General features: G+C 39.4%; 1 protein-coding gene across 4 annotated transcripts in view; it reads left to right on the top strand.

The window, feature by feature from the left end:
* CEP126 (centrosomal protein 126) overlaps nt 1-14495 on the top strand; it is a 115847-nt gene that overhangs the window by 66279 nt on the left and 35073 nt on the right. For all 4 annotated transcript variants that reach the window (XM_039216545.1, XM_039216546.1, XM_039216548.1 and 1 more), the window contains one exon: nt 857-2984. In XM_039216545.1, the coding sequence (XP_039072476.1) occupies nt 857-2984 (2128 nt within the window). The remainder of the gene's footprint in view (nt 1-856; nt 2985-14495) is intronic.

The raw sequence follows: 14495 nt of genomic DNA, 5'->3' as shown, positions 1-14495 counted from the left end.
TATTGATATGTGATACAGATCAATGCATTCTAGGTATATGTGAGAAATTAGAAATATCTTTAAACAAACTTTGAAGTAATCGTAAAATTTTATTAAAGACTGTTAAGTTCCATGAAATTTCATTGAAACAGTGATGAGAATGTCTATAAAATTCATAGAAAGTATTACTGTTCTAAGCCTCAGAAAAGGAGCCCTTAAAATCAAGAATGCTCAATTCTATATCCACATTAGAATTACCTGGGGAACTTTAAAAATACCAATACATGAACCCTATCCCAGTATTAAATCAGCAGGACCCAGGCCTAGTTATTTCTACAAAGCTCTTTATGTGATTGTAATATGCAGCCAGAGTGGAGAACTTGACTGCATTGGCCACAGATTAACTCTTATATAAAGATGTAGCCCTACCAACAGGATGCTCTCATTTGAGTCACAGAGCTTTAGGGACCTCATTCAAGTCCAGCGAAGGTTTCAGGGACAGGGAAAAAATACCATCTGTAAATAACAATTTTTCAGAATTTCACTTGCTATTATGAAACTTTGTAGAAACTCAATAATCCAAATGGAATAGCAATAGCAAAATTACTTTCTAAGCTAGAACTGTGGCTAGAATAATTTGGTAGTTACTTTAGGAGTAGAAATTAAGACAAACACACTTTATTATAAGTCTTTGTTGGCTCCCTCTTTTTCACTCTGAGGACTACTCCAGGGATATAGATTATTTATATACTTACACTGTTTATAGTTATTTTATATGCCAAGGACAATAGGTCTCGTTAACAGTGGGGTGTTGAATCATTAATTTTGGCATTAGAAAAGTTCTAAGCTACAGAACAATGTTTTTTCTTTCTTTCAGAAATTTCGTGATGAAGTTAATCAAATAACAAATTCTGAAACCCTCTCAAGTATAGATAGTCTCGAGGCTGGGGAACATGAAGAAATATATTTAACAATTAACATGGAGCCTTTCCTGTCAAACCAACAGAATTCTGTTTCTCTCAAGTCAGTAAATCTGCAGTCAACTAATCTAAGCTGCTTTGATGAAGATAAACTATCACTCTCTAAAACTCAACATATAAATAATTGGCTCATAAATGTAAATAATCCAGATACTCGGAGTGCCACACCTTTCTCAGATATTTTAAGTAAACCTAACATTCTACCTTCCCATCAACGTTTTAACAGTAAAGAACAAAATCCACCTGTGGAAAGAGTCACAAATACTAATAATTCAGTAGCCTTTGTGTGCAGTCCGCCCATATGTGTACAAGACGGAAAAAGCAAAGAGGTCTCTGAAACCAGCTCTGTGAGGGCAACTCACTCCTCCTCTGGAGCGTTCAGAAGGGAGAGACCCTTTGTTACTGAGAGCCCGACATTTAAACTCAGCAGATTCTCTAACTGCTCCACTCCAGACTCCCTAACACAGGAAACGGCTGCATCTGCAGACCAGAGGGGAAATTTTGAATTAGCACAGGAAAATAGAACTACTTCAATCCCTACTTCATTTGTACCCATGGCAACGCCTTTGGTTTTGCCTAATAAACAATCAGCTAGGCCTCTACCAAACAGCAGCCTACCTATAAAAGAAATCGACCCAGTGCAGTGTTCTGATAAGTTAGGAGAATTGAAAAATGTTAAAGATGAGAAGATAAAATATTTTAATTGTAATAAGAAAGACTTGCCTTTATTTTCAGATGATTTTCAAGTTGCCTATATACCTCACCACTCTGATTCAAAAGAGAAAAAACAAAAAATAGTGGAAACATCAACATCAGTGTCTCACGTAATCTCTAACTGTGACTTAGTCAGTCAGCACAAGAAAATGAAATACAACATTCATGAGAGAAACGGTGTGAGGTTTCTTAAAAGTATTTTAAAAAAAGAATCTAAATACGAACATGATTGTTTTAAGGCACTAGTTATAAACCGAAGCTTTAAGTTAGGAAATCAAAGAGCAGCAGCTATTAGAGATAGTATTGAATTAACAAAAGAAAAAGGTACAGAAATTCCAAAGACTATTAAAAAACTGAGGTGGTTTGATGAAACTGGAGATACAGAAAAACCCGCTGCAGATAATCATTCGCTGAAGAGAACAGAACTATCTCAACAGTGGTGTCAACCGTTCCACGTTCAGACCGGAAGTGGTGCTGCCAGCCACGTAATTGACGTTGCAGCCGGTCCTGTGAGTTCGGTTGAGGGAACGAAGCCCACAGAGGGCTCCAGCTCTGAAAACGTGCCCGCTTTAGAACCTGGAACAGACCATGTGCCTCTGAACCGTCTCGTACCTTCAGGTTGTAACGTTGCCAAACAAGCCTGGCCAGCCTCAGAAAAAGAGGAAAGCCAAGCCCCTCTACCTAGTGGTGATTCTACAGCTCAGAAAGCTCACCCACGAAGAGGGGGCGCCAAAGTAATTAGGAGAACACGATGTGCTCAAGTCCAGTCACACTTGGCGTGTGCCACCAGAAAAGGCACTGTCGTTCGGCCGCAGTCCGCAAGCAGAGCCGACGCATTTTTACCGGCTCAGGGCAGACTGACTGTGCCTCATCCTCCTCCGAAGTCCCCGTCAAACAGGAGGAGTGGTAACAATACACAGGTGTCTCAGTGTCCCTCAGTAACGCTTGAAAATTCTCAAAACGTTATGACACAAAACTGTTTTAATTCCAAACCTGTGCTTCCAACAGAACACGGGTTAAATCAGTGGAATCAAGAAAGTCGTTTTCCACTCTCAGATGTCTGTTCGGACTTAGCCACTACGATGCCTTCTCTGCCACATTGTTCTTCCGAGTGCCCAACTTTAGCAAACATCAATCATTCAAATGGCATGCAGATGGTTGCCCAGCAAGGTGGGAGGTTTCACTGCACCCACAGATGTCCTGTGTATGAAGAAAGTCATCACAACGTGACTCTTAGAACTGCTAAACGAGAATCTGTTCCTTTGCGGAAGAGACGAAACGATATTCTGGGTCAAAATGCCAAGACTGCTGGTAAGAATACACTTACATATTTTTATAGATAAATTGTACACCTTTTTAAATTCATGTGAAATTTTTTTCTCATTGAGGTATGGCCGTGTACACCCAATAGATATAATATTAAATAGTAACTTAGCCTTACAAAAATGATCTCATGGGACACCTGGGTGGCTCAGTTGGTTAAGCATCTGATTTTGGCTCAAGTCATCATCTCACGGTTCAGGAGTTCGAGCCCCAAGTAGAGCTCTGTGCTGACAGCTCAGCACCTGGAGCCTGCGTGGGATTCTGTGTCTCCCGCTCTCTCTGCACCTCCCTTGCTCATGTTCTCTCTATCTCTCAAAAATAAATATTTTTTAAAATAAATAAAAATTACTAATCTCCCTTAATATTCTATTCTTGTCTGTCTAGCTGAAACTTTTGAGAGAATGTCCCAACATTTGCTCAACTAAAATTAGAAACTTTTCCCAGCCTCCATTTTTTTCCTGTGGCTTTCTTGTTAGTTTAAAAGAGAGAAGACGAAGACTGGGGTGTGATTCTTTTCCCATATCACTTTGTCATTACATTACCCCAGTATTATAGTCAAAATTTTTGTCAAAATAAGCACAATGCAAAATAGTTTTTTAATTATTCTAAATAGGTAAATATCATTATAATACTTTATTTCATTTTTCTTTAAATTATTAAATTGAGTAGTTACAAGCTAATCATAGGTGGTCCCTGAACTTCCTGCTCCCTTTCCAGAAGAGCAGCAGCTCTACTTTTTTTTTTTAATTTTTTTTAACGTTTATTTACTTTTGAGAGACAGAGAGAGACAGAGCATGAGCAGGAAAGGGGCAGAGAGAGAAGGAGACTCAGGATCTGAAGCAGGCTCCAGGTTCTGAGCTGTCAGGACAAAGCCCGATGTGGGGCTTGAACCCACAGACCACGAGATCATGACCTGAGCCGAAGTTGGACACTTAACCAACTGAGCCACCCAGGTGCGCCACAGCAGCTCTACTTTCATATCTTATGTTCGCTGGCTTCCCATATCTTATGGGAGAAAAATGATAGCATTCCTTTAAACATTTTTGAAAATAAGTTCTCTATAAAATGCTATCACCCTTAATAGCTGGTCAACTCCTGGTGAAGCTCTTTTCCTCTGCCAGAATGAACTAGAAGGCCATAAATTTTCCTTCCAGTAGGAATCAGTTGCCTATTGAGAAGTAGATAGGACTTGGGAAAAAAAATCAGAAAAGCAATTCTTCTCCTTTCCCAAAAGTATGAATAAATACTAAAATTATTTAAAGAAGGAGTCAGTTTAAATTTTAATATTCAAACTCTTCTTTAATTAGACTGTGAGATTTTAAGGACTGAGGGCTTTTTTTTTTTTTTTTTTTTTTTTTTTTTTTTTTTTTTTTTTTTTTTTTTTTTTTTTTTTTTTTTTTTTTTTTTTTTTTTTTTTGTAATTCATCACTTGGTGCTTGGTCATCCCCCAAACTGTTCTTAAACTGAATGGACACAAGTCATATCAGCTAAATACAAGGACTCTAAACTAAACTCTAATCTATAGTTATCTATAAAAATCTAAATTGGTTTTTTCATTTATTTTCTTCTCATCAGGACAAGTGCCTTCCTTCACCCCCATCACCTGTGGCCCCATCCCCTGCCCCCACCTCCCCTCTGGTGACCCTCAGTGTGTTCTGTGTAGAGTCAGGTTCTTGGCAAAAACCTAGATTTTTAAAAATTATTTTTCTCACTAAAGATTTTAATCTCTTTTTTTAAATTTATTTATTTAATTTACATCCAAGTTAGTTAGCATATAGTACAACAATGATTTCAGGAGTAGATTCCTTAATGCCTCTTCCCCACTTAACCCATCCTGATTTTAATCTCTTTTTATTTAGTCATTATATAATGTGACTTTAGTTTCCACCCTACTTCCAAAAAGAAAAAAAGAAAAAAATGAAAGCTTCATATAGATTCAAAATTCTAAAGTAAGGATAAATTAATTATAATGGTTACTTTTTTGAGTTCCTACTCTGTACCAGTTGCAGTGCTAAGTGTATGCTTTGTATCTTATTTAAACATGTGTCTCATGTACTACATTGCTAAGTATGCTTTGTGTCTCATTTAAACCTCACAAGCATGAGAAATAATTTTTTTAAAACCCCATTTTGCAAAAATGAATTACCTAAGGTCAAGAACTAATGAATACCAAACTTGGCATTTCAATCCAAATATCTGTGGCTCCAAGTCACATGCATTTTGTATGAAAACTATATGATAAATATAGTCATTAAGCAAACATCACCTTTCAGAGCCTGAGCCGATCAGAAAAAATATAAGGAAACATAGTTTCCCAATAGCTTAAGCATGAAAGAGTAGCATAGTAAAATTAGGTTCTCAATCTCATAAATATATGTTCATCTGGAGAAGCCAATATGTTTCTTTTCTTTTCTTTTTTTTTTTTTTTTTTTCTGAGAGAGAGAGAGACAGCGTGAGCAGGGGAGGGTCAGAGAAAGAGGGAGACACAGAATCCAAAGACAGGTTCCAGGCTCTGAGCGAGCTGTCAGCACAGAGCCTGACACGTGGCTCAAACCCACAAACCGTGAGATCATGACCTGAGCCAAAGTCGGACACTCAACTGACTGAGCCACCCAGGCGCCCTGAAGCCAATATGTTTCTAGCATTTAATCATAGAGGTAGGTCTTAGGGGTAGTTGAGCAGGGACACCAAAAAATATAATGAATTTTAACAGTTTTATCCCTTAATTTTTAGCTTTTAATTTTTTTTTTTTTTTAATTTTTCTCAACCCAGAGATCGAGTCACATGCCCTATTGAGTGAGTCAGCCAGGTCCTCCATTTTTTAAAAAAAATTTTTATCAGGCAGGTCTGCTTTTAAAGAGATAGAAATACTCATACTGTTGTGTTCTTCATATGTAATCACACTCAGAAAATCCTGTACTAACAATGCTAAATACTTTGTATGTCCAAACTGTCTAAATATTAAACATTTTAAGTGAACCTTTACTGTACAGAATTAGCAAAATGACCCATACCTCACACCATACACCAAAGTCAATTCCACATGGACTATAGATACAAATAAGGAAGGTGAAAGAGGAGATAACATAGGGAATATGTTTGACTTTCGGGTGGGCAAAGATTTGTTACATGAACATAAAAAACACCATTAATGGGAAGACTGATAAGTTGTGCATTAAAATCAGAAAATTTTTTCATCCAAAAGCACCGTTAAGATCATGAAAAGGCAAACCACAGAGAGATGTTTGCAGTGCCTAATACCAACAAAGAACTCATATCCAGAATGTCTAAAGAATTCCTACAGCTGGTAAGAAAAAGACAACCCAAGTATATCTATCCATCAGGGCGGGCGAGCCAGAAACCACACCGATGCCCCGAAAGCTGAGTTTTTAATTCTCTCAAGGAAGTCTCTGTCCTGCTTTTAAGGTCTGGGAACTGATTGAATCAGTCATGCACAGATTATCCACGGTAATCCCCCTTACTTAAAGCAAATTGATTGACCTAAAACCGTCTACAGAATACCTTCACAGCAACACCTACAATCGCATTTGGCTGAATAATGGGACTCTAAACTAGGGGGCACATCAAAAAGACCATCAGACCCATTTTTTAAAACAAAAGATTTAAATAAGCTTTTCAGGGGGCCCTGGGTGCCTCAGTTGGTTACGCAGCCAACTCTTGATTTTTAGTTCAGGTTGTGATCTTGTAGTTGTGAGATTGAGCCCTGCATCAGGGTCAGCGCTGGGTGTGGAGCCTGCTTGGCATTCATTCTCTCTCTCTCTGTCTGTCTCTCTCTGTCTGTCTCTCTCTCTGTCTCTCTCCATCCCTCCATCCCTCCTTCCCTCCCCCACTCCCTCCCTTCCCTCCCCCCACCCCCTTCCTGTCCTTCCTTCTCCCTCCCTCCCTCTCCCTCCCCTTCTCCCCTGCCCCTCTCTTCCTCTCTGTCTGCCCCTCCCCTGTGCATTCTCTCTCTCTCTCAAAATAATAATAATAATATGTTTTTCATATAGGATAATAGCCAAAGGGTCAATAAACATGACAAGATCTCGGGTTCAGTCCTCAGGAAAATTCACATTAAAACAATTAGGTACAACTACATACAGCAGCATGGCTGAAATTAAAAAGGTCAATACTGTGGCATCTGGGTGGCTCAGTCGGTTGAGTGCCCAACTTCAGCTCAGGTCATTACCTCATGGTTTGTGAGTTCGAGCCCCACATCAGGGTTGCTGCTGTCAGCCTCTCAGTGAAGAGCCTGCTTCAGATCCTCTGTACCCCTCTCTCTGCCCTTCCCCGACTTGTCTCTCCCCCACAAAAAGTAAAAATTAAAAAAAAATAAGATCTAATACTAAGTGTTGGTAAAGATGTGACACACCTAGAAACTCTCATATCTGCTAAAGTTAAATTTCACTTCACCTTGAACAACACAGATTTGAACTGCACAGGCTCACTGAATGTCTGTGACACACCACCGTAAATGTTTTTCTCTTACAATTTTCTTAAGGTTTTCTTTTCTGTAGCTGACTTTACTGTGAGAGCCAGGATTTTGTATTAGAGCCCCAGTGTTCTTACCTTACAGTACATCTTGTTTTCATGAGATCAGAAATTTAATCAGAGACCCTGAAGCAAATTATTCTAGGTAAGAATTAGATAGTGTGGCGGTCACTATTCCAAGCACTTTACATACGGAAACAAACTTAATTCTCTCAATAACTCTATGAGGTAAATAATACAACTCCCATTTTATAAAAGAGGAACCTTTTATAACTAATAACTTACGGAAGGGACATTGTTAGGCTAAATGGCACAGCCAGGATTAAAATCAGGCATTCTATCTCTAGCATCTGTGCTCTTAACTACTTACCTATTATGCTTGTTTAAACAAACAAACACACACACACACGCAGCTCAGGGTGCCTGGGTGGCTCAGTTGGTTAAGTGTCCGACTCCTCATTTTGGATCAGGTCATGACCTCACACTTCATGGGTTCAAGCCCTCCGTGGGGCTCTGCACTGATAGCACAGAGCCTGCTTGGCCTCTCTACTGTTTCTGCCTCTTTCTCTCTCTCAAAAAACAAAACAAACAAACAAAAAAAAACCCTTTAAGAAAAAAATGTCTTTTAAAAAAATAACCGTATGGAACTTTTAACTAACCTTATTGTAATCATTTTGCAATATATGTGTGTCTAACCATCAAATTGTATACCTTAAACTTACATGATTCATATAGCAGTAGCATGTCAATGAAGCTTGAAAACCAAAAATTTTTATTGTATTTTTAATTTAAATTCCAGTATAGTTAACCTACAGTGTTGTTAGTTTCAAGTACACTGTATAGTGGTTCAGCCATTCCATACATTACTCAGTGTTAATCATGTTAAGTATACTCTCCTTTTTTTAAATCTGTATTTATTTTTTTTTACAAATAGTTTATTGTCAAGTTGGTTTCCATATAACACCCAGTGCTCATCCCCACAAGTGCCCTCCTCCATGCCCATCTCCCCCCTCCCCCCCACACCCATCAGTCCTCAGATTGTTCTCATCATTCAAGAGTCTCTCATGGTTTGCCTCTCTCCCTCTCCCCCACTATTTCTCCCTTCTTCTCCCCCATGGTCCTCCCTTAAGTCCCCCCTAATCCTCCTATACGTGCAAACATATGGCATCTGTCCTTCTCTGCCTGACTTATTTCGCTCAGCATAACACCCTCAAAGTCCATCCATGTTGCTACACAGGCCAGATTTCATTGTTTCTCATTGCCATGGAGTATTCCACCGTATAGATAAACCACATCTTCTTGATCCATTCGTCTGTTGATGGACACTTAGGCGCTTTCCATGTTTTGGCTATTGTTGAGAGTGCTGCTATGAACATTGGGGTACATGTGCCCCTAGGCATCAGCACTCCTGTATCCCTTGGGTAAATTCCTAGCAGTGCTATCGCTGGGTCATAGGGGAGTTCTAGTGTTCATTTTTTGAGGAACCTACTTACTGTTTTCCAGAGGGGCTGCACGAGTTTACATTCCCACCAACAGTGGAGGAGGGTGCCCGTGTCTCCACATCCTCGTAGCATCTAGAGTTCCCTGATTTCCTCATTTTAGCCACTCTGACCAGCATGAGGTGGTATCTCAGTGTGGTTTTGATGTGTATTTCTCGTTTCATGTGTCTGTTGGCCATCTGGATGTCCTCTTTGGAGAAGTGTCTGTTCATATCTTCTGCCCATTTATTTACTGGATTGTTTGTTTTTCGGGAGTGGAGTTTCGGGAGTTCCTTATAGATTTTGGATATTAACCCTTTGTCTGATATGTCATTTGCAACTATCTTTTCCCATTCTGTCGGTTGCTTATTAGTTTTGTGGATTGTTTCCTTTGCCGTGCTGAAGCTTTTAATCTTGATGAGGTCCCAATAGTTTATTTTTGCTTTTGATTCCCTTGCTTTTGGGGATGTGTCAAGTAAGAAGTTGCTGCGGTGGAGGCCAAGGAGGTTGTTTCCGGCTTTCTCCTCTGGGGTTTTGATGGTTTCCTGTCTCATGTTCAGGTCCTTTATCCATTTTGAGTTTATTTTTGTGCGTGGTGTGAGAAAATGATCTAGTTTCATTCTTCTGCATGTTGCTGTCCAGTTCTCCCAACACCATCTGTAAAAGAGGCTGTCTTTTTTCCATTGGATATTCTTTCCTGCTTTGTCAAAGATTAGTTGGCTGTATACCTTTGGGTCCAGCTCTGAGTTCTCAATACTATTCCATTGGTCTATGTGTCTGTTTTTGTGCCAAGACCATACTGTTTTGATGATGACAGCTTTGTAGTAGAGGCTAAAGTCTGGGATGGTGATACCTCCCGTTTTGGTTTTATTCTTTAGTATTACTTTGGCTATTCGGGGTCTTTGTGGTTCCATACAAATTTTAGGATAGTTTGTTCTAGTTTTGAGAAGCACGCTGGTGCAATTTTGATTGGGATTGCATTGAATGTGTAGACTGCTTTGAGTAGTAATGACATTTTAACTATATTTGTTCTTCCGATCCATGAACATGGAATGTTTTTCCATTTCTTTGTGTCTTCTTCAATTTCCTTCATAAGTTTTCTATAGTTTTCATCATACAGATCTCTTTTATCCTTGGCTAGGTTTATTCCTAGGTATTTTATGGTTTTTTGTGCAATTGTGAATGGGATCGGTTTCTTGATTTCTCTTTTCTGTTGCTTCGTTATTGGTGTATAAAAAATGCAACTGATTTCTGTACCTTGATTTTGTACCCTGCAACTGCTGAATTCTTGGATCTGTTCTAATAGGCTTCTGGTGGAGTCTGTCGGGTTTTCTATGTAGAGTATCGTGTCATCTGCGAAAAGTGAAATCTTCATTGCCAATTCTGATGCCTTTGATTTCCTTTTGTTGTCTGCTGGCTGATGCTAGGACTTCCAGCTTTATGTTAAACAACAGTGGTGAGAGTGGACATCCCTGTCGCGTGCCTGATCTCAGGGGGAAAGCTCTCAGTTTTTCCCCGTTGAGGATGATGTTAGCTGAGGGCTTCCCATAGATGGCTTTTATGATGTTTAAGTAGGTTCCTGCTATCCCGACTTTCTTGAGAGTCTTTATTAAGAAGGGATGCTGTATTTTGTCAAATGCTTTTTCTGCATCTATTGACAGGATCATATGGTTTTTGTCTTTTCTTTTATTGATGTGATGTATCACATTGATTGATTTGCGAATGTTGAACCAGCCCTGTAACCCAGGAATGAATCCCACTTGATCTTGGTGGATGATTCTTTTTATGTGCTGCTGGATTCGATTTGCAAGTATCTTGTGGAGGATTTTTGCATCCGTATTCATAAAGGATGTTGGCCTGTAGTTCTCTTTTTTTGCTGGGTCTCTGTCTGGCTTGGGAATCAGAGTGATGCTGGCTTCATAAAATGAGTCTGGGAGTTTTCCTTCGATTTCTATTTTTTGGAATAGCTTGAGAAGAATTGGGATTAATTCTGTTTTAAATGTCTGGTAGAATTCCCCAGGGAAGCCATCAGGTCCAGGGCTCTTATTTGTTGGGAGATTTTTGATCACTGATTCGATTTCTTCACTCGTTATGGGTCTGTTCAGGTTTTCTATTTCTTCCCGTGTGAATTTTGGTAGTGAGTGTGTGTTTAGGAATTTGTCCATTTCTTCTAAGTTGTCCAATTTGTTGGCATATAATTTTTCATAGTATTCCCTGATAATTGCTTGTATTTCTGAGGGGTTGGTTGTAATAAGTCCATTTTCATTCATAATTTTGTCTATTTGGGTGCTCTCTCTTTTCTTTTTGATAAGCCTGGCTAGAGGTTTGTCAATTTTGTTTACTTTTTCAAAAAACCAACTCTTGGTTTCATTGATCTGTTCAATTGTTTCTTTGGTCTCTATGTTGTTTATTTCTGCTCTAATTTTTACTATTTCTCTTCTTCTACTGGGTTTAGGGCATTCTTGTTGCTCTGCCTCTAGTTCCTTTAGGTGAGCTGTTAGATTTTGGACTTGCGCTTTTTCTAATCTCTTGAAATAGGCCTGGAGAGCAATGTACTTTCCTCTTAGGACTGCCTTTGCCGCATCCCATAGAGTTTGGATTGTTGTGTTTTCATTTTCATTTGTTTCCATATATTTTTTAAAAATATTTTTATTTATTTCTAGGAGAGAGAGAGAGAGACAGCGTGAACAGGGGAGGGTCAGAGAGAGAGGGAGATACAGACTCTGAAATAGGCTCCAGGCTCTGAGCTGGCAGTCAGCACAGAGCCCGGCACGGGGCTCAAACCCACGAACCGCGAGATAATGACCTAAGCGAAAGTCAGACGCTTAACCGACTAAGCCACCCAGGCGCCCCATGTTTCCATATATTTTTAAATTTCTTCCCTAATTGCCTAATTGGCCCATTAATTCTTTAGTAGGGTGTTCTTTAACCTCCATGTTTTTGGACGTTTTCTAGACTTCTTCCTGTGATTGATTTCAAGTTTCAAAGCATTATGATCTGAGAGTGTGCTTGGTATGATCTCAATTATTTTATATTTAATGAGGGCTGCTTTATGTCCCAGTATGTGATCTATCTTGGAGAATGTGCCATGCACACTTGAGAAGAAAGCGAATTCCTTGGTCTCAGGATGTAGAGTTCTAAATATATCTGTCAGATCCATCTGGTCCAATGTGTCTTTCAAGTTCATTATTTCTTTAGTGATTTTCTGTCTGGTTGACGTATCCATTGCTGTAAGCAGAGTATTAACGTCTCCTGCTATTAGCACATTCTTATCTATAAGCTTGTTTCTGTTTGTGATTAATTGTTTTAAATATATAGGTGCTCCCATATTCGGTGCATAGACATTTATTTTTGTTAGTTCTTCCTGATGGATAGACCCTGTAATTATTATGTAATGCCCTTCTTTATCTCTTGTTATTGTCTTTAAAGTCCAGTGTGTCTGATATAAGTATAGCTACTCCAGCTTTCTTTTGATTTCCAGTAGCATGATATATATTTATCCATCCCCTTACTTTTAATCTGAAGGTGTCTTCCTGTCTAAAATGAGTTTCTTGTAGACAGCATATAGATGGACTTTGTTTTTTTATCCATTCTGCTACCTTATGTCTTTTGATTGGAGTCTTTGTGTCCTTTGTGGGGTTCATGTTTGTGGTGGTGTCTCTGGTATCTTTTTTCCTTGCAACATTTCCTTCAGAGCGTCCCCCTCAGGATTTCTTGTAGGGCTGGCTTAGTGGTGACAGATTCTTTCAATTTCTGTTTATTTTGAAGGACTTTTATCTCTCCTTGTATTTTGAATGACAGGCTTGCTGGATAGAGGATTCTTGGCTGCATATGTTTTCTGTTTATCACATTGAAAATCTCCTGCCATTCCTTTCTGGCCTGCCACGTTTCAGTAGATAGGTCTGTCACCACTCTGATAGGTTTCCCTTTGTATGGGAGGGCCCTTTTCTCCCTAGGTGCTTTCAAAATTCTCTCTTTGTCCTTATATTTTGCCATTTTTACTATGATATGCCGTGCCGAAATCGATTCAAATTACGTCTGAGGGGAGTCCTCTGTGCCTCTTGTATTTCAATGTTTACTTCCTTCCCCAGGTTTGGGAAGTTCTCTGCTATAATTTGTTCCAGGACTCCTTCAGCACCTTTCCCTCTCTCTTCCTCTTCTGGGATTCCTATGATACTGATATTGTTGCGTTTTGACCGTATTGCTGAGCTCTCGAACTCTTCTTTCATGTTCCTGGATCAGTTTGTCTCTTTTTTTCTCAGTTTCCTCTTTTTCTATAATGGTGTCTTCTAAATCACTTATTCTCCTTTCTGTCTCTTCAATCCATGCATTGGACGCCTCCAATTTATTATGTATCTCATTTATTGCATTTTTTAATTCATCATGCCTATTTTTATGCTCCATGTTGTTTGTAGCCATAGTTTCTTTGATGTCCTCTATGCTTTTTTCAAGCCCAGCTATTAATTTTACCATTATTATTCTAAAATCTTGTTCAGTTATGCTGCTGATATCTGTTTTGAGCAGTTCATTAGCTGTCATTTCTTCTTGGAGTTTCTTTGGAGGAGAGCTCTTTCGTTTTGTCATTTTAGTTGGCCTTCTGTCTCTTGTTAGTTTTAAAGACTTGTTATGCTCTCTGCACCTGTAAGCGCTGCTGTATCCAAGAAGACTCTTTGACTGTCCAGGGCCTATCCTTTCAGAGAGTGTCTTTGAATGGTATCTCTTGGTCTCTCTTGTTGGGACCTTGGTTATTTTATTTTCCTACTCGTAGTGATATTTGGGACTCTCCACCTTGTGTACTTTGGCTTGCTTCTTGACATAGCCCTGGAGAAGAAAACAGACAGACAAACACACAGGGAGCAGAGGCACACAAACGCACAGACAAATCCAACAAACATGCAAACCGAGAGGGAAAACCAAAAAAGTTAAGAGAAGAGATGGAGGGGGAAGGCGAATAATAGAAAATTAAAAAATACATAAAAAGGTTAAAAAGAAGAAAAGAAAAGGAAAAAAGAAGAAAGCTGATGAACAAAGAACGGTTTAAAGCATATAACCGGATTTCCCAGCTACAGTTAAATAGACGTGTGTATGCAGTGCTGGCTGAAGAGCACAGAGAAAGAGAGAGAAGACAGGGCGGGATGAGGCAAAATTGGAAATAGGATGAACAGGCAGAAGGGATAAGAAGCTTTTTTCAAAGAGCTGAGGGGTGGAATATGGTTGGAGAGGTGAGAGAAGGACGCCGGTGTTATCCAGAGAAACTATATAGTCTAATTACTCCTGAGAGAAAGAGATGAAAAGGTCGGTAGGTGTAGAATGTACGTCTACAGAATGGACTAGATGTGACTGTTTAAGCAAGCCGGTGACCAGAGTCAATCAGGTCAGTGTTCAGGGAAAAAAGAAAAAGAAAAAAAACCCAACAAATAAAAAAAAAAAAAAGTAGGCGGGCAGCTCTCAGGCAGGGATGGGCGCGGCGGGATCCAGTGCCTCAGCGGGAGCTCTGCCTCGGCGGGTGTGGGGAGGGGAGGGACGGCGC

Source organism: Hyaena hyaena, unplaced genomic scaffold (assembly GCF_003009895.1).
Source record: "Hyaena hyaena isolate Hyena2069 unplaced genomic scaffold, ASM300989v1 scaffold_638, whole genome shotgun sequence".
Lineage (NCBI taxonomy): Eukaryota > Metazoa > Chordata > Mammalia > Carnivora > Hyaenidae > Hyaena > Hyaena hyaena.
Note: the sequence above shows the minus strand (reverse complement) of the source record. Positions and strands in the feature narration are given on the sequence as shown.